The following is a 19,922-nucleotide window of genomic DNA, read 5'->3' as shown; positions in this document are numbered from 1 at the left end:
ATGAAGTCAGGACGCTACAGGCCCACAGGATGTGTGACTCAGCATCCTGTTTTCAGTGTTTGGGGCGGTCAGCTGCTTTGGCACCAAGTCCTGCCGCTGACCTCACCTCTCCAGACCACAAATACCCAGGTTAATTGGTGGGACTGGCCGTAACATCAGCTCCCTCTGTGGGCCTCAGGGCTAAACCTAAAACAACCTGTTTACCCGCCCACCACACTGGGCCATCTTGGGAACACCCACAGGTGTCCATCAGGAAGGGTTCTTCAGAGGAATGAACCGAACCTGGTGGTATTTTAAGGAATATCATGAATCAAGCAACTGATCTTGTTTCTCTCTTTGCTTTGCCTACTAGGAAGCTCAAAGTCAGATCTGTAGCCACACTCTGGTAACTGTACCAATGTTATGCTGTGCATTCCACATACAAATCTTCTCCTGGCTTCATCTTATTTTCCCCTACTTTCCCTATGCCCCGCTTTTCTCATTAATTTTAAACTATATTGTTTTCTCTGAATTCTATACGGTGTTTCAGATCCCCTCTGGACAAAGCTATGGTAGACAGAGCATACCCACATTCCCTGTGGTGGGTAAGGACTCTTTTTTTTTATTTAACAAAGAACCCCCAGCATTCAGCATAGAGCCCAATATATACGCACTAAATATATATTGGTTGAATTGATAAATAAAGCAAATAACTCAAAAACTGCCTCCATCACCAGGCTGCCTCACAAGAGACACTTCTGCCTCCCACCCCACATGGTGGGGTCAGCACAGGGGTGCCCAGGGCCCAGAGAACAGGCCCCTTGGGGAGCCCTCTTGCTGCATGGTTCAGTGGCCTCAGCCCCAGACCTAAGGAGCCACTCCCAAACCTCCGCCTGCTACCGACCAGACACAGAGCAGGCTGGCCCGGACATGTGGGAAATGACAAGTGATATCCAGAGGTGGCAGCCGCCTGGCTCTCTCAAGACCACATCCCTCCCTTGTGGGAATTTCAACTGGGCCCACATTTGGGGAAACACACCTTGAGAACTCTTGCCAAGCCACGTGCCAAGACCTGACCGGGTGTTACTTCCACCGTTGCAGGGTGGCCCCCAGCAGCGAGAGCATCAGACGTTTCCTAACACTGAACAACAACCGCTTTCTTTCAAACAAAGTCTTCTTAAAAATAACTTCAAAAGTAGCAATTAAAAAAAAAATTCTGTAAAAATAAAGTCCCGCAAGACATGATGCTTCCCGGATAAAGGTCTGGTACAAGGTTCAGCAGAACTTGGGAGGGAAATAGGTCACGCGTTGGCTGTTTCTCCTCTCAGATTCCACTGGGTTGACCTCTGGTCTTTTGTGGTGAAACTGGGAATCTATGGAGGGAAGAAGGTCGGGATGGGCAGCTGGAGGGCTGGCAGTCACTACCATCAATGAAAATAACAGCTGAAAAAACCCCAACCAAACAGCTACCATGTGCCTAGTAGTATCAGCAAGGACTCTGGGCCCATGCAGTGAAACTCTCCCTAAGCCTCCCAAAGGCTCCGAGAGGGAGAAGAACTTTTCCTCGGTTTCAGGGAGGGCAGTCAGCTGGGTGGCAGGGCCCGTACCCTGACCCGGAGGCCAGGCACAGGCCTGCCTGCGGGACCTCTGTAATTTACGTGGCAGCCGGCCATCTCCCAGCTTCCGGGGGGCACAGCGGGCCGGCCAGCTGGCTTCCCTATTGGCGCGCCACCTCCCACGTGTCACAGTACTGACCCCACCCCAAAGTGGGCCTCGGGATCACACCCCCACCCCAGCCCAATCACTCGCATGCCTTGAAAATGGCTCCTCCGGACTCTGATTAATCCTATTTTGATTAATCCTGTTTTCTTACTGCAGCCTTCCTTGAAGCAGAACAACTTGTTTTGGATGTTCTCCTAGTCTGAGGAATTTTCTAATAAGCGGTCCAAATCCAGAGCTCTGACCACAGCACAAGGTGCGCCAAAGGCGAGTTCTGAAGGCCGGACTCCTTTCTTTCCAGCCCTCTCCTGAGAGCGAAGGGTGGCTGGCCCAGAGTTCTGCTGAGGAGAGGGTGGGTCCAAGCAAAGCGTCCACTTCCTCTCAGAGGCCACGCTAGTGTTCTCCGTGTCAGGGTCAGACCACAACCCTGACTTGGCTAGACTCCCCACAAATGTATGACCTTGACCTCGGTGCTGGAACGAAGGAGAAAGTCTGGGCCGTCTGTTACAAATCTGCAGCGAACGATGACAAGTTCAGTGCAACACAGGACAAGACAGGTGGGTCTGAGGACTCTCAATCTCGGATCTGGGGGCCATAATCTAATCTAGTCTCTTTACAAAGGAGTAGGCGGAGGCCCAGATATGTCTAGTGACCTGCCTAAGGTTGCGCAGCAGACAACGCCTCTCAGGACAGAACCTAGCTTTACTGACTCCCTCTCACAGGCTTGTTCCACTTACCATAAGGGCGATTGCTGGTACGAGCGTCACCCATGAGGCAAGACCTGGCCTGAGCACCGCCTGTGTACCGACGAGCTCCCCTGGTGCACTCAGTGCCTGGGAAGAAGCAGACCAGGGCCCCGTGGCATTCTTTTGAAGTCTAAGTACTGGTATTTCGAAAGCTTAATGAAACCTACTAGACTCTGAGCAAAACTCATTTCAAGTTAACATTAATAAGAAGTTTAATTAAGTTCCAACAGAATCAAATTAACTCTTTTCCTCTGTCCTCATTTGTCCCCACTCTAGGAGTTTTTTTTTTTATAAAGATTTTATTTATTTATTTGATAGAGAGAGAATGAGAGACAGAGAGCATGAGAGAGAAGAGGGTCAGAGGGAGAAGCAGACCCCCCGTTGAGCAGGGAGCCCGACGTGGGACTCGATCCCAGGACTCCAGGATCATGACCTGAGCTGAAGGCAGTTGCTTAACCAACTGAGCCACCCAGGCGCCCTCTAGGAGTTTTTCTAACAACAACAAAGCACTTAACCTGCCCTGAAGGCAAATTCTGATTTGAAAATCAAATGTCCCAACACACCAGGAATAACACCTGAGTTACACTGAACGGACCAGCAGGACAGCACAATGGTCCCAGAATTTTAGAAGTCTGTGTACCCCAATGTTGAAAACTGAGGGCCAGTGGGAAGCTACTGCCTTTAAAGCTGGGGGGATGGGGTCAGGAAAGGATGCGCTAAACGCAAAATTGCATGTCTCCTGTGAGGGACTGGACGGAGCAGAGAGGAGGGGACACGGGTTTCCGAGCCACCGCGACCTGCACTCAAAACCTGGCCCTGGCCTCTGGGCCTTTTCAAACTGCAGTTTCCTACGCTGGGGCTAGCAGTCACCCTGGAGGCTCATGGTGATGACACAAGGTCCTGTGAGCAAGGTTCCAAAGCCAGTGCCTGCACTTGCAGTAAACAGGAGCTGGTACTGTCATTCCCCCGGGGCTCTGCCCGGTGACTGCCCGGGAAGGGGGACACATGACAATTCTCACTCTCAGCAGGGCTTGGGGGCGCCGGGGGTCCCGCTAAAGGGGGGTCCTGCTAAAGCACACAGCTCACGGGGGGACTGCTAGGCTCCAAGCAGGAAGAATGGCTGCAAAGATGGCGGTTCTTCCGGGTGGACTTCTTCCTCTCTGCCTCCTGGTGAGAGCTCTGAACCACTGGCAGGAGGGCTAGTAGAGACGGCTCTTGAATTTGTAGGGTGAGGACAGGTTTTGAAGGCAGAGAGACATGGAGCCTGAGGGTCTTGCCTCTATCACTTTATACTGCATGAAGTCAGGCCGGCTAACGTCTCCAAGACTCACTCTTCCAATCCACAGAACAAAACGGCGCCTTCCTCATAGGAAGTCTACGTAGGTTAAATGAAATAACTCACATTTGGCAACTCACAGAGTGGAGCATGTTTGGAGGCTCCCTTCCCGATCCTCTGTCCCTGCTTCACTTTCTCTCCTTAGCACTTAGTAACACGCTATTAACGTTCTTGTTTATCTTCCTTACTGCCTCGTCTCCCCCAACAGAATGTTGGCCATGAGGCCAGAGATTTGTCTTGTTCACTGTTAGATTCCCAGCTCACAGAACAGTGGTTGGCACAGAGTAGGTGCCCAGTAAGTATCTGCTGAATGAATGGCTCATATGCAGACAGGTTAGGACAGAGGGGTGCCGCGAATGCTCTAACAGCGCCCATGTTGCCAAACTGCAGGAGGAAATGGCAGGAAGATTCTCTGTCCTTAGCATCCTGTATGTCATCCAAGAGCACCTCGAGTTCCTCCACGTGAAAAAGAACAGTCAAGTCACTTTATGACACCTCAGAGGGGCCCCTCCAGTGCGTGGCAGGTGCTGTGACGGCTGAAGCCAGGAAGGCCCTGTCCTGTCGCTCAGGCCCCGGGCTCAGGAGGGCCTCAAGCTTGGTTAGCTCTGCTATCGCCACCTTGAAATTCTTAATCATTTTTTTTAAAAAGGCCTCCACAACTTCCATTCTGTACTGGGCTCCACAAATTAGGCAGCCAGCTCTGCTAATAGGGGAACGTTTACGTACGTAAGTAAATATACAACAAAGCGAGTCCCAAGGAAATACGAAGGAGAGAAAAGTGCACGTGGGAAGGAAAAGGAAGAGCCATGAATCACTACAGAAGCTGGCCCCTGAAGGAGGTACAGGCAAAGGGCATTTGTTCAGTGTTTACTACAGTGAAAAGATTCGTGGCGTTATGGTATTTAATTCTGACAACAACCCCACAAGCTGTATAAGGTCTGGCCCACTGCCTAATGAGGTGACAGATGACAGAGGTGGGAGCCAAACCCAGGCCTGTTCCCTAAAGCCAAAGCTCACGGAGGGAGATGCAAGGGTCAATGCAGGTGGTATTTCAGAGGACAAAATATTCAAAGTGGGGGTGAATCCAAGAGATGCCAAGCCTGAAAGTGGGAACAAGCGTGTGGGCGCTGAGCGGAAAGAATGTGACATTCACTGGCATGAGGGTCAAAGCCTGCGGGCTCACTGGTGCTCCTGACCTCTTCCCTTGAGGACCCTGAGAACACCTCTCAGTCGGCATCACCTTTACATAATGTACCCACAGGCTGAGACCAGTGGGCAGAATTCAGAGAAGGCCCAAGATCCCAGCCCCTGTTACAGGTGCCCTGGGTGAGCCTCTATCCTGAATGTGGTGGAACCAGCTAACGGGATGGGACAGTTGCCCCCTTTAGGTGACACTGTATGGTAAAGGTGATGGGATGGTCACTCCTGTGATGGCATTCCCTTACAAGATTCTACAGCAGCAGATCCTCCCGTTGGCCTTGAAGAAGCAAGCCACCATGACCTCCACAGCTACAAGAAAAGGAATTCTGCCAAGAACCACGTAAGCTTGGATGAGAACCTGAAGCTCAGATGCGACCCCAGCCCTGGCCGAAACCTTGACTACACCCACGTGAGAACCCAAGCAGAGGACCCAACTAGACCATGTCCAGATTCCCAACTGTGAGGTGATGACCAGGAACTGTTTTGGACTGCCAGGTCTGGACTAACTTGTTACACAGCGACTGCTAACGGATACAGTGACCTGCTGCAGAACTGGGATGCACAGGATGCTTGATGCCCCTTGGCAGGACTTCACCGGACGGAGTATCCACAAGGACAAGAAAGTCCAGGCTAAGAAACCATTGAGAAAGGCAGAGAGGAACCCCAAGGGTGGACAGGCATAAAAGACAGGGTGCTGGAGACAGGGAAGCGAGGACATGGGGAGCAAGGACATGCCCGCCCCCCAGTCCAACCTGCTGCTGTGAGGGAGGGAGGGAAGGCACAACCACACTCCAGATGGTTATCAGGAGAGTGGGGGCCTATGGGGAATTCTAGGTCAAGATCCAAAGGGGGAGGGAGCATGGAGGGAAAGGCAGAGGTGCAAGGGAGGTCATCGTTTACCAGGGACACCACATAAAACAGAAGACAAAGTCCTGCTGCCTTGGCCCCAATGTTTGCTTGGGTAGGCACGAAAAAAAATTAAAAGAACTCTAATGAACATTTTCATACGCTTGACTTGGAAACTCTGGATGGAAACAACAACAACAAAAAACATTCACTCCCGATCCACCCTCTGGAAACAACACAACCAGATTCTCTCCCCGGGGCCCTGCCTGGCACACACGCGCTAATGTCTCATGCCAGACTGGGGCAGCTCCCAGGATGGCGAGGGAGCCAGGAGCCACCGCCAGCAAAGCCATCTGCTCACCAATTCCCACAGTCTGAGCAGCACAGCTTCCAGAAGGGGACTGCTGGAGCCTGGCGGCAGTCTGCACACACGAAGGGCAGGGGACGGGACACAGAGAACGAGATCTCCATGGCTCTGCATCAGTCAGCTTCGTTCTGGGCATGAGGTGATCATGCTAAGGGCTTCTGAGAAACTGTCTGAATCACAACCCTGACTCGGCAGTGTGTGCCTTCCTATTTGCATGTCACAGAGATGCAGCCGGGAAAAGGACGGGGCTGCTCCAGGTCACAGAGCATCCATGGTGGTGGCCCTCCCAGGGGCCCAGCATGATAGAGTGGACACCGCACCCGCAGGAAGTCCAGCTCTCTAAGTCTGGGCTGTGAACTGACACTAATACGAACATCTTATCAGGACCAAACGTCGCGATGGTTCTTCCAGCCTGTCATGAGCCTGGCTCCGTGTGAGGAGCCCCACCCCAGCTACTCCACGACCCTGAAAGGTCCTAGCTGTTCCTGTTCTACAGATGGAACGACAGAGTCCCGCAGAAAGGCACAGAGGCAAAGGAGCTCAGCCACCAGTGCAGGAGCCAGATTCTGAATCTAGGTCTGCCGGGCTCCAAACCCCACACTGTCTCCTCTGCACCTTGCTCTTTGTCATACGGGTAAGCAATATACCGCAGGGCCAGAACGAAGTGAACATATTTCAACCGTTGAAATGTCATGCACAGGCAGAGAACTGAGGCCCCGTCCCTAAGGGAAGCACCCCCAACGGTGAGGGATGAGACAAAAGCACGTGCACCTGCCACGCAGGGCAGGTGTGGTACCTGGCCCACAGAGACGAGCTAGGAGCTACCTGCCAAAGAGAGGGAAATCACAGATGTCTGAGGGCGGGACCACTGAGCTGGCCCAGCAGGAAATGGAACTGGCTTCAAGAAAGAGCCTGGCCAGGGAGTGGGACTGAAACAGCACGTGCAAGAGTGGGCGGGGGGGGGGGAGGTGGAGAGCAGGCAAGACGGGACCAGAGCAAGAGGCACAGGGGCACTTCGAGACTGTGTCCATCTCACGGTGGGGACGGAAATCTGAGTGGGGGGCGAGGGGTGGATGGGATGACGACAGCCTGACACAGGACAGGGGAGGGAGAAGGACATGAACGATGGTGCCACCAGGGGAAAGTGGGGAAGAGGAGCAGTGGAGACCCAGAAGACCCGCCCATGTGATTCAGCCATTTCCTGGCCATGGCTGAGTCAAAGAGAACTCCCGAAAGATGAAAGCTTTCGATGAAGGGTAGACAGAGAGGAGGCGAGAGCAATATCCTGCTAGCCCAGAGAAATCCCCTCTCCCCCAGGCAAACAAACACAACTGGGCTATTCCATCACTACTTCTTCTGGAAGCCGGGACAGCAAAGGCTTGAAAATGCAAATCAACACATGGACACGAATGAGCTGCAGTCAAAGCTTAAACCAGAACACCAGAATTTCTCCTGTGTGGCTACGAGGGTTGGAAAGCAGACGGTGTCATCTGCCTAAAAATGGGGGGTCAATGTCAAGGTGGGGGGAAGAGGGACTGAGAAGGGAACCCAAGAGGACAAGCTCAGAGCCCAGGTCCCTGGCTGCAGGCAGGGTCTCCCAGTGCTCACGAGGGCATGGGGGAGGGGGGGGCCCCTGCTGGGCGCAGTGACGAGGGATTCCCGTGGTCAACACACATCCAGGGGGCACCACCCCAAGTCAGCGGGGCTTCTCGGTCCTGCTCCTGGCACCGGTCTCCAGAATGGTGGGGGTCCCATGACAAACTCAGGTGCTGGAGGCAACAGAGGCCTCGCTTCAAATTTAGTACCTGCCACGTGCAACCTTGGGCCTCAGGTTCCCCCTCTGTGAACTGGGAGAGACCCCCTCCTAGCGCGGTTGAGAGGAGTAAATATGGCAATACACAGAACTGACTTCCCTTCCCTTTGTGAGGTCCTCTCCAGCTCCCAATTGTGCAGGGAAAGGGGCCTTTTATTGGCCGCCAGGGCACTCACATTTTCACATCACTGCTATTTGTGAGTTATTAATTGAAATAATTCCAAACACTATGCTGTCAGTTAATTAAGGGCAATTTGAAAAAAAAAAAATAGTTCTTTGCCCCAAAGACAACCTCAGTGAGAGAGCTAAATACTATCTCCTGGGCACGAGCCCTGCGAGGGGAGAGCTCAGGGATGGAAGAAACTCCCACTCCAGGGAGGAGATGCACCTGCAGACACAGGCAGAGAATTAAGGCCCCGTCCCTAAGGGAAGCCTCCTCTCAGGGCCTCCACTGCGGTCAGCAAACCGTTCTGTCAGCATTTCCTCCAAAGAGCAGACTTCCACTTCGTCCCCTTCTTGCCTCCACCCAGAGAGCCAAGCACGGAAGAGTCTGCTCTACAACACGGCCCATGACTGCCCCCACTTGGGAGTCGGGCTGATACCAGCCTTCGAGCCCTGACCCAGACCCCGGGCAACCCAACACCCCAGGTGACAGGGTAAATCCATCATCGTTCCCAAAGGTAACGTTAAAATGAGGACCCAGCCACTGAAATAAGACCTCTGATTTCCGCAGGCTATTATTTCCCTACACGTATAATCTTTAGAAATAATGTATGCCACAATAAAAGGGAGTATCTTCCCTCCTTTCGCTCAAAGATACAGAACCTTCAAATACACGTGAGTTTAACCAGAGAACATCCTGCTCTGGGTAATGAATGGTGGGCCCCAGTTTCTGAACACACATTCTCTTTCCCAGTTGGTGTTCCTCTTCCTCACAAGATGAAACAGATTTTTTTTTCCCCCAAAGAACAATATCCTTGAAACTCTATTTACTTTTTTAGATTCTAAGAGTCTGAGTTTAAGACTGGCGCCTTAGGGTACAATACGTTATGTAATAAGAATACATTATATAAGGGAGTGCTAAATCTGCAAACAAAATACCCAAAAGAAGGCCTTTATTTTTGGCAAAGAAAAATAAAAATGCCTTTGGGGTCTACTAGTGAATACGACAGCTGAGGACTATAGTCTGAGGAATTTTTTTTAACAGAGCGTCCCAAGAGATTTCTCACAAGCACCAAAAAACCCACCTTGAATTAAACTCAGGGGGTGGGATGTCTGTTTCACATCAGCAACGTGCTCATCTCAGAAGGAACACCTTACCAAAAGCAGGATGGAAAAGCGAGAGCATACGACAAAGAGCATTTTTTTTTTTTTTTTACAAAAGGTAAAATCTGGAAGGAAGTACCTAACGATCTTCAGAGTGGCAAAGCAAGGAGGGTGGTGGAATTCTGGCAACGATCTTCCTCCTTTTCAAAATGTTATACAACGTTATGAAAGCTCTTTATGGTTAAACACAGTCACAAATGTGAAAGCACCATCTCCGGATGTGCTTGCAGCATAATTTTCACAGCTCTAACTGAACACACTGGTGTATTCTCTTCCGTGGGTTCTCCCTTCTGGAAAGGAACAAGAGTATGGCAACCCGCTTGGAAGAAAGACTTGGGAATGAAAACGGAGTCTGCTTACCTGAGGTTTACCTTCCGCTCTTCATCGCTGCCAGCCTCCAACTACAGAGAAAGAAAGAGAATGTCACACCAGACGCCACCAGCAATGAGCCTCAGACACATGTCTCACGTTTTCTGCTCTGATGTCTGAAAAAGATACAGATGTCCAGGAAACCTGGCTGCGTCCACACGGTCGCACCCTTTCCTCGGCAACCCTGCTCCGCTGTCCCTCCGAGAAATTTCCATGGAGGGACTTTTCAGATTTCCCAGCATTTATTCACATTCCTTTCACAGTGTCGTGCATTGATTCCTGTTGACTGGACACTCCTTCCTGGCACTGCTCCTCAACGTGCTCTTCTCAACTTTCCAGGGTTGTTTTGGATCTCACCCTGTTTTTTAAGGGGAGTGGGGGGGGCACAACGTTCTAAGAGGAATCGATTTCCTCCTTCAAGCCAGGCGATAGCTGAGTGATCAACACCATTTTCAGACCCAGCACATGGGTTTAACAAAAAAAAAAAAAGAAGAAGAAAAAGGAAAAGAAAAAAGAAAAACCATTCCAGGCAAATCTTTCACAATGGAAGGGGGTCAGGAGCAGCCAGTCTGTCTGTGGGTCTCAAAAGCTCTTGGTGGTTCTCAAAAAGGCTTAAATGTTTAATATAAAACTTTCTAGGCTATTGGTTTATTTATATAAGCGAAAGAAACTGACATTTAATATTTTCTAAAAGTTTAAAGGCCAAGAGGATTAGAATCTAAAAGTAACTGGGACTTAAATTCCGACTGCAAAATTTTTCTTTTGCTTTCAGTGAGAAACCTGAAATAAGAAAACATCCCCCTCCCACCCCCCCGGGGCCCAAACAACTCTGCACCACTGGGACCTGGCATGTTTTTTATGTTCCACAGAGGAGCCCATTGAAGAGGAAAGAGAAACCTGGAAAGCAGTGATCCCTGGGAGAGATGCAAGGCTGAATGAGGACAGAGACCAGGCAGGAGCCAGCGGTGATGGGAAAAGGGGGCAGTTCCAACTAGGAAGGAGGGGTACGCCAGAGAGCCCCGGGGCCCCTAAACAGCATGAAGATACTCTCTGTACAGTATCGTGCAGAGCCGGACACTGGTGGCCGGTCATTTAGTTTTCTCACGCTCTCTGCCCCACGGGCAAAGGAGACACGGAACACATCAGGCGAGGCTGCGCTGACCACGGGACCATGAGCTTCCGTCCCAGAGCGAAGCATAAACAACTCACACAACCACACACACTTCGAGGAGAATGCTCGGTCTAACACGGTGGTCCTCAACTGGGGATGATTTTTCTCAATAGGGGGAGCCTCTTTTGAGAGGATGCTACTGGCATCTAGTGGGTGGAGGACCACCAGATGACTCTAAATACGCCACAATGCACAAGACAACCCCACACGGCTGCGAATTTTCTGACCCCAATACTGGCAGTGACAAGGCTGAGAAACCCTGATCCAACCCCAACCCACCACGCCCCCCTACCCCAAACAGAGAGACTGGAGATCTGCCCATAAAAATGAGTCACCTTGAATGTTTGTCAAAAAGAACAACGTTCCAATCCATTCCTGAAAGTTATTGATTTATCTGCTGTGGGGCCTTCTGCTTGTTGTCACAAAGGAATGAGATAAGATGAACAGTAAAGTGACATAAATGAGATAATTAAAGATGGGCGTGAGGGCAGGGGAAAAAAATTAAGAGAGGAGAGCTGCTTTGCTGGTCAGGCTCATCTCCCTCTGTTCCCACGCTGAACGGGCTGAGTCAGGAAACAGCTCTGCTGAGTCTCTGACTCAGAAGAGGTGCATTTCGAGGCGTGAGGAAGTGATTTAGGGATACGGACCTCAAAGACATTTAATTCCTGGTCATTCTCCGGGATTCCCAGGAATGAAATGGAGGCAACGTGCCGTCAGTTATTCCGGGGAAGAAAGCTATACATGCCCAAGAACACACGTGGGAGGGAAGCCAGCCCCTTCGCATGACCTGAGGCCCGAGGAAGGTCAGACCAGAGGCACAGCCGCCCAGACCCACGTCTCCTGAGTTCACATGCACGTGCCTGCTCTCTCCATACGGTCTTGCTTCTTCCTGCCTCACCGCACCTGGAAGGAAGCCCTGCCTTCCAAGGAAGGTCCCAACCTCGGCTAGTTCACTGGGCAATTAATGCTGCTGATCGACTAACGGCCAAAAAAAAGGGGGCTTAGGGGCGCCTGGGTGGCTCAGTTGGTGAAGCGTTTCCCTTCGGCTCGGGTCATGATCCCGGGGTCCTGGGATCGAGCCCCATGTTGGTCTCTGCTCAGTGGGGAGTCTGCTTCTCCTGCTCCCCCTGCTTGTGCTCTCTTTCAAATAAATAAAATCTTTGGGGAAAAAAAGGTGGCTTGAGTTTTTTTCTCATGTTTACTGGGTCACTGGCACTTGGTAAAAGTAATGCTCTATATAATAATTTGAAATGTGTCTCATAGAGACGACCCAAATGTCCAACAACATGTGATACACCCATACAATAGAATATTATTTGGCAATAAAAAAGAATGAAGTAATGGGGCACCTGGGCGGCTGTCGTTAAGCGTCTGCCTTCGGCTCAGGTCATGATCCCAGGGTCCTGTATGGAGTCCTGCATCAGGCTCTCTGCTCAGTGGGAAGCCTGCTTCTCCCTCTCCCACTCCCCCTGCTTGTGTTCCCTCTCTTGCTGTGTCTCTCTCTGTCAAATAAATAAATAAAATCTTAAAAAAAAAAAAAAAAGGAATGAAGTACTGATCTGTGCTACGACATGGATGAACCCTGTAGACATCATGCTAAGTGGCAGAAACCAGACACAAAAAGTCACATATTGTAGGATTCTGGTCATATGAAATGTCCAGTACGGGAAAATCCATGGGGACAGCAAGCAGATCAGTGGGAACCTAGAGTTTGGTGAGAGCAGGGTGGGGGTGCGGAGAGGGGGGCTGCAGGTGGTGGCTAAGAGGCATGCAGTTTCTTTTTCGGAGTGATGAAGATTTCTGGCACCAGATCGTGGGGATGGTTGCGCAACCGTGTGAATATACCAAAAGTCGCTGAATCATACACTATGAAATGGTGAGCGGATGATATGTGGATTATATCTCAGCTAAAAGATAACATAAAATTTTAAAAATGTGTCTCAGAAGGAAAAGATCAGATGTAAGCTATGCAGGGAACATGGGGTTTAGAATCCGACACCGAGGCTGAGAGCCCCTCTGTATAAGCCCTTACCGAAGTCAAACCCTTCCCCCACTTCACAGTTTTGGTTTTTTTTTTTTAAAGATTTTATTTATTTGACAGTGAGCGAGCGAGCGAGAGAGGGAACACAAGCAGGGGGAGTGGGAGAGGGAGAAGCAGGCTTCCCGCAGAGCAGGGAGACCGATGCAGGGCTCGATCCCAGGACCCTGGGGTCATGACCTGAGCCGAAGGCAGACGCTTGACGACTGAGCCACCCAGGCGCCCCCACTTCACGGTTTTTGAGAAGGGAGTATGAGATGCAGTGCAAGGAAGCACTCTGTAGACTGCAAGACGGCGGTAATCACAATGATGGAGGAGAACAGATGTCTGGGTGGGGAGGAAAGAAGCCACTGCAGCCTCAAGTCTCAGCTGCAGGCAACTGGCCACCAGGGTTCTTTTCCCTGCACTCGACTTGCAGAGGAAGGACGAGGAGAATCCTGTCCTCAGACAAGGTAACTCATTAAGGGCCTCTCCAGGAGAGGAGGGGGCTGTGGGGGTTCACCCTGACAGCCACTCTGAAAGTTTCAGCTGCTCCTTGTGAAACAGGCCAGGGGCCCGCAGGACGAACAGGGCTGCTACACCAAAACCAGTTCCTCTTCTCTCACACAAACCTTTCAGCGCTTTCAGTCGACTTCCCCCACAGAGAAGGGGCTAGAATCGCTTAGATGCTGCGGAGGCCACTTCCTGGGCCTGCATGGCCCCTCCTCCAGCCTCCTCTCCCTTCTCTAAACAGTTCCCAATCTCCTCCTCCAGCCGCTCTGTCTTCAGGCCAACTCTCAGCCTGGCCATGGAGAGCAGTGGAGACCAGAGGCCATAAACGGTTCTCCAAGAGAAGGTGGGAGAGTGGGGGACGAGAGGGTCAGCCCTGCAGCTGCCTGAGGCCCCAGCCTAGTGCAGCCCAGGCCAACTGCAGACTCAGAGGACCCATTCCCCAGTCTACCCCAGAGCAAGAAGGAGCCGGCCAACACAGGCCTGATGGCACGCACACACACAGAAACCCGCAGGGTGCCACACACAGAAACCCGCAGGGTGCAGCGATGTGCTTTAACCCCCAGAATGTACCCATGCAACCACAGAAACCCCAGAATCAGCCCCGGCCACACAGCCAGATAAACACAAACATGCAGTCCCGAAGGATATTACAAAAAGAAAACATCCAGACTCACACAAAGACAAGACACCCTGTCACAGAGCGCCCTGAGCTCACTCAGTCACTGTCACACAGTGAAACGGCACCCCACAGGACAGCCACTCACACCAAGGGGCAGACCTCCAGGGGCATGCAGTCCCGGAAACAATCTCAAACATTCACAAGGGCACCGCGAGCGCGAGCGGAGGGGGGGGGGGGGTGTCTCTGTCACAGCATCAGGCGGGCACAATTCCCAGGAGACAGGCCCCACAGTCACGCACAGACTCACATACACAGCCAGGCACACGGGGAAAGGGCCTGGACCAGCCCGAGGGCCACAGATCTCAGAACCAGCACCTCCTACAGTCACCAATTAGGAGTCCCCGCGGTGCATCCAGTCTCCCACACTGTCACCCCCGGACGGGGATCATTCACAAACACAGTTCATGCACAGCCACCCCCAGCCGGAGGTCACGGCCGCAATACAGTCTCGCTGAAAGTCACTCCCACACAGAGGTCACAGCTGCGGGGTGACACTCGCGGTCTCCCGCACGGTAACCCCAGGCACGGTGGCACGGCGGGGCCCCTCCCCTGCAGGCCCGGCGCCCTCCGCCCCGCACCCGCGGCCCAGGCCTGGAGCGGCGGCTGCTCGGCCGGGCCGGGGCCGCGGGCCCGGGGCTCACCTCGCTGTTGCTGGCCGAGGAGGAGGCGGCGCTGGGCGTGGGCGAGCGCTGCAGGGTCACCAGGGCCATGGCTGCGGCGCGGCGCGACGGCGCCGTCGAGGCCTCAGGCTAGAGCCTCCGCTGCCGCCGCCGCCGCCGCCGCCCGGGCCGGGCCCGGGGCGCTCCAGCAGCCGCGCGCGGGCGGCCGGGCCGAGCCGGGCCGGGCCCGCCCCTCCCCCTCGGCGTCCGCCGCCCCCGCCCCCCGCCTCCCGCGCCGGCGCGCGCCGGGCCCGGAGCCCTGGGGGGGCGGGGCGCGGGGCGGCGCGCGTGCGCGTGCGCGTGCGCGGCGCGGGAGCCCGGAGCGGCGGCTGGAGGCCCCGGCCGGCCCGGCACGTCCCCCGCGCGCCCAGCACGCACGCCCCCGCCCGCGCGCCCGGCCCCTCGGGCCTGGGGACCGGGGCCGCGCGCTACCGCGGGCACGGCGGCCCCGGGAGGCTTGCCCGAGGCGCAGGCGGGGAAACCGGCGCCCGGAGACCGCGCAGGCAGGGCGGCGCAGGGGCCAGGGAATGGAAACCCGGACCGGCAGTCTGCCGAAATTCATTCATTCATTCATTTGTGAAATATTGAGCACCTACTATGTGTCAGGCACGGAAGAGTCGATAGTGCGCCAGATAGAGCGGGCCTATCCTCAGGGATTTTCCAGGAGTGAATCAAATTGCTAGGCACGTTTTAAAAGTTATTTTGCTACTCTTTTTATATGAATCCTATGTGTCCATAAACCCAGCCAACTCCTTGGGAAGTCGGGGAAGGCTTCTCTGGGAAAGGGACATTTGCCCTGAGGCCTGCCCGAAGAGCAGGATTAACGGGTGAAGAGGGGCAGGCAGTCCTGGGGCTTGAGGGGGAACACGGCCGGCAGAAAGGCCGGGAAACTGGAAGGAGGTTGTTTGTCCATCAGAGGCTGGGGCCTAGTGGGAAGAAGCAAGAAAATAGTGGCGCATCGAGGTGCGCTCTGGAAAGCTCTAAGGCTGCTGGGTAGAGAATGGACTGTGTGGCAGAGGGTTTAAGGGAGACCGAGGTAGGGGCTGCTGCTGCCCTTTTGGGAAGATGTGACCAGTATGGGGATGGAGAGGTGGAGTACCATACCAATCAGGTGGTACTGGCTCGATTCAGTGGTAGGAAGCTTCTCTCTGATTTCCAAAAAGCCCTCCTTCTCTTCTGCCTCTGCGTGCACACTGCACAAGCACCCACAGATGGCATGGTCCAATGCTGCATTTTTGCAAAGGGCTCTACCCGCCAGCTCATTGCCCAACCAGAAACCCAGGCAGCCTCCTGGATCCCTCCCACAGATCCAGGGGTGAGGACTTCCTGCTTTTTCCTGGGATCTGGCTCTCAGCACCATTCATATTAAAGGTGGTTCTCAGTGGGGGCATTTCAGCCCCTATGAAGCTTTTTTTTTTTTTTTAATCGTAGGAATATTTTTGGTTGTCTTGCTGATGGGGACTGGAGGGCCACTGACATTTAGAGGGCAGGAGCCAGGAATACCAAATGTCCTGCAATGCACTGGAGAGTCCACCCAAAGAATTGCTGCATTCCCGTTGACACTTGTGTAGGTGAGAAACCCATGCATAATCCTCTGAAACTAGAACCTAACTCTGTTTTAGATATCAACACAAAGTCTCTTTCACTGAATTTTCAGAAAGGCAACTACGTTTAAGTAGAGGGGAAAAGTATCCTTGGAGAGCTCTGTCCAGAGTTGTTCACCATTTGGGAAAAATTTATGGATGCCAGCACCACTCCTAATATTAGAGTAATTGACCCAGCACATTTACATTTGTCGCTGTGATCTTGGCTGACCGACAGTCACACTTATTTAGGGCTTATTTTATTTTTCTTTTCTTTTTTTTTTTTTTTTAAAGATTTTATTTATTTGAGAGAGAGAATGAGAGACAGCACAAGAGGGAAGAGGGTCAGAGGGAGAAGCAGACCCCCTGCTGAGCAGGGAGCCCGATGCGGGACTCGATCCCGCGACTCCAGGATCATGACCTGAGCCGAAGGCAGTTGCTTAACCAACTGAGCCACCCAGGCGCCCAGGGCTTATTTTAAAAGATTTTTTTTTTTTAAGATTTTATTTATTTATTTGACAGAGACAGCGAGAGCAGGAACACAAGCAGGGGGAGTGGGAGAGGGAGAAGCAGGCTCCCCACTGAGCAGGGAGCCGATGCGGGACTCGATCCCAGGACCCTGGGATCATAACCTGAGCCGAAGGCAGACGCTCAACGACTGAGCCACCCAGGCGCCCCAGGGCTTATTTTAAAATACCAAATATAAGACAAAATTGGGGACAAAATTCGGTTGATTGATGAATATCTTACTCTCAAATCCAAACATATTCATTAAAAACAGACACAAGCTTCTGAGACTTTCCTGTGTCCTCCTGGGAAGTTGTGCCCAAGTATTTATATACTGAAATGTGTGTTTTGCTATGATTTATTTTTCTTTTATGTCTACATTACAGTCGGTGCATTATAGATTTGGGGTTTTTATTTTTTAATTTTTATTTTATTTATTTATTTTTTTAAAAGATTTTATTTATTTGTGAGAGGGACAGAGCACAAGCCGGGCAGAGGGAGAGGGAGAAGCAGACTCCCTCCTGAGCAGGGAGCCTGACGCCGGACTCTATCCCAGGACCCTGGGATCATGACCTGAGCCGAAGGCAGATGCTTAACCGACTGATCCACCCAGGCACCAACAGATTTGGGGGTTTTAGACCACATGTGTAGGTGGCCTTTATTATCTGCAAATTTCTTCCCAATTAGTAATCATTACAAACTATTTGTAAAAGCGATGTGGGGTTTTAGGGTTGAGAACCTTAGGCCAGCGTTTCTCAAATTCAAGTGTTTGAAAATCCCCTGGAGAAAACACAGACCTCTGGGCCCCACCCTTTAGAGTTTCTGAGGCACTGTTTTCATGTAAGGCTGGAAATTTTGCATTTTTAACAATCCCTGAGGAAGCTGAAGATCCTGGTCTGGGGACTAGTTTGAGAACCACTATCTAACCACTGTCTACATAAATGCCAAGTCATCTCTCTGCTCTTCTCTCTATTCTCTTCCACCCCTTATCAAAAAATCTGTACCAAGACCCTGTCCTGTGGCCTGGAAGGCACTAAACCCACCCCCACTTTCCCCGAGACCACCTCTACCCTTTCTCACTTCCTCCTCAAGCTGAGAGGCCCTCTTCCCTTCCACAGCTAACTCTTGCCGGATACTTCCTCCAAAAAACCCCCTGTCTGGGTTCAGGGTCCTTTCCAGGATCCCATAATCCCCATTCTGATCCCGAAGACACAGTGAGTGTCTTTGGGCATTGTCATAAGTATCTCTGTCTTGTCACATGGTCCCTAAGAAAAATCTCAGGGGCAGGGCTGGGACCAGGGTGAGGGCACAAAATTTAAGGGAGCACAAAACAAAAAAAACAAAAACAAAAACAAAACCCACAAAAAAGCCAAACCAAAAGACCCCACCTCAGTAAGTAACCTGAGAAATATTTTCATGCAATATTTTAGGGAGTCAAACTTAATGCCAAAATCCATGATGAACAAAGTATCAACATTTTAAATAAAGACAGCATCAGTACTGTATTTACTGATTTTTCCTTTTGCCTCCAGACTCCAATAAAGCACAGGAAGACAGTTATTGATCCTGTCCTGCTTCGATACTGAATCTTGATTTCAAATTCTGATCACTCTACCCTCTTGTGCAAATGGCCTGTGGGCCTGACTCAGCCTTGGCCCTAAGAGGGGTGGGGAGGGGAAAGGAGAAGTGAAAGCTACCTTCAACTATTAAAAACAACACTTTACTGAGTTATTTGCTGTCTGCTAGGTGTCATGCAAAATGCTTTGTGAGTGTGCTGGAGACACAGTTTATTAACATGTGAATGCTCCCACTCAGGCTCCAGGCTCACCTCCTCCAGGAAGCCTTCCCTGATGGAGGCTGGATTAGGTGCCCCTTCTCTGTGCTGCTATGGCCCCAGTATTCCTTCCTGGGTTGGTTTGCTTTCTTTATTTCTTTATCACCACTGTTGTGATCCTTATTTCATGGTTGAAGAAATTGATGCACAGAGTTGTCAAGTGACACACCCAAGGTCACATAGCTAGGGAGTGGTGAAGCTGGTATCTAAGATCATGTTTTCTGCTTTAGAATTCAAGACAGAGGTTCTTCCGGAACTCTATGGACAGTTCCCTTTTTATTTTTTTAAAGAGTTTATTTATTTATTTGAGGGAGCGAGAGCAAAAGAGCACATGTGTGGGGAGCAGAGGGAGAGGGAGGAGGCAGACTCCCTGCTGAGCAGGCTTGATCCCCAGGACCCTGAGATCATGACCTGAGCCAAAGGCGGATGCTTAACTGACTGAGCCACCCAGGTGTCCAGATAGTTCCCCTTTTAGAGCAAACTAATTTGCAATTCCTCCTTAACTATTCGTAATTGAAAATCAGAGGGAATAAAGCTTTGGTAGGCTAAATAATGGCCCTCCAAAAATGTCTGTATCCCTGGAACTTGTGAATATGTTACCTGACATGGTAAGAGGGATTTTGCAGGCGTGATTAAATTAAAGCTGTTTGAGATGGGGAGAGTATCCTGGATTATCCAGGTGGGCCCGATATAATCCCAAGGGTCTTTATAAGGCGATAGTAGGATCAAACTGAGCAGAAAGAGATGTAACAACAAAAGCAAGAGTTGCAGTGATGCAAGCAAGACCCTGAGCCAAGGCCTCTAGAAGCAGAAAAAGGCAAGCGAATGGATTCTCCACTCATTATCTCAGGAAGAACTCAGCCCTACTTGATTTTAGACTTCTGGTCTCTAGAACTACAAGAGAAAAAATTCCTGTTGTTTTAAGCCACTATGTTTCTGGTAATTGGTGATAACAGTCATAGAAAATGAATATAAAAACCAACGTGCATATATGCTGTAAGGAAAAAAATCATTATAATGTCATAATCCAATATATTCCAGATACTTCTTGGATATTGTATCACTTTCTCATTTACTCAGTTCATTCCACGGATATTTATGGAGTGTCTCTGCTGTCCATAGGAATTTGGGGTCCACGAGTGAATGGTACAGTCACTGTGTTTGGAGGACATTCAATCAAGTGGGGGGGGGGACTATAGCCAAACAACATATAAGAAAATATATTCACTATAATACATGTGAAATATCTTGTGCTTAA

General features: G+C 51.3%; 1 protein-coding gene across 3 annotated transcripts in view; it reads right to left on the bottom strand.

The window, feature by feature from the left end:
• SSH1 (slingshot protein phosphatase 1) overlaps positions 1-14,921 on the bottom strand; it is a 59,233-nt gene extending 44,312 nt beyond the window's left edge. Inside the window, exons 1-2 of one of the 3 annotated variants that reach the window (XM_045887454.3) lie at positions 14,723-14,921; positions 9,693-9,733 (exon numbers count right to left, since the gene is read on the bottom strand). In XM_045887454.3, coding sequence (XP_045743410.1) covers positions 9,693-9,733; positions 14,723-14,791 — 110 coding nt within the window. In that variant the 5' untranslated portion in view covers positions 14,792-14,921. Of the gene's footprint in view, positions 1-9,692; positions 9,734-14,722 lie in introns of those variants that run through there. The other 2 variants (XM_045887452.3, XM_054510480.2) reach the window with 2 other exon arrangements.
• Positions 14,922-19,922: the final 5,001 nt, after the last annotated feature.

This window comes from Mirounga angustirostris, unplaced genomic scaffold (assembly GCF_029215605.1).
Source record: "Mirounga angustirostris isolate CCGP_5_RB_7025 unplaced genomic scaffold, mMirAng1.0.hap1 SCAF_14, whole genome shotgun sequence".
NCBI classification, from domain to species: Eukaryota; Metazoa; Chordata; class Mammalia; order Carnivora; family Phocidae; genus Mirounga; species Mirounga angustirostris.
This window is presented reverse-complemented; position numbering and strand designations above follow the sequence as displayed.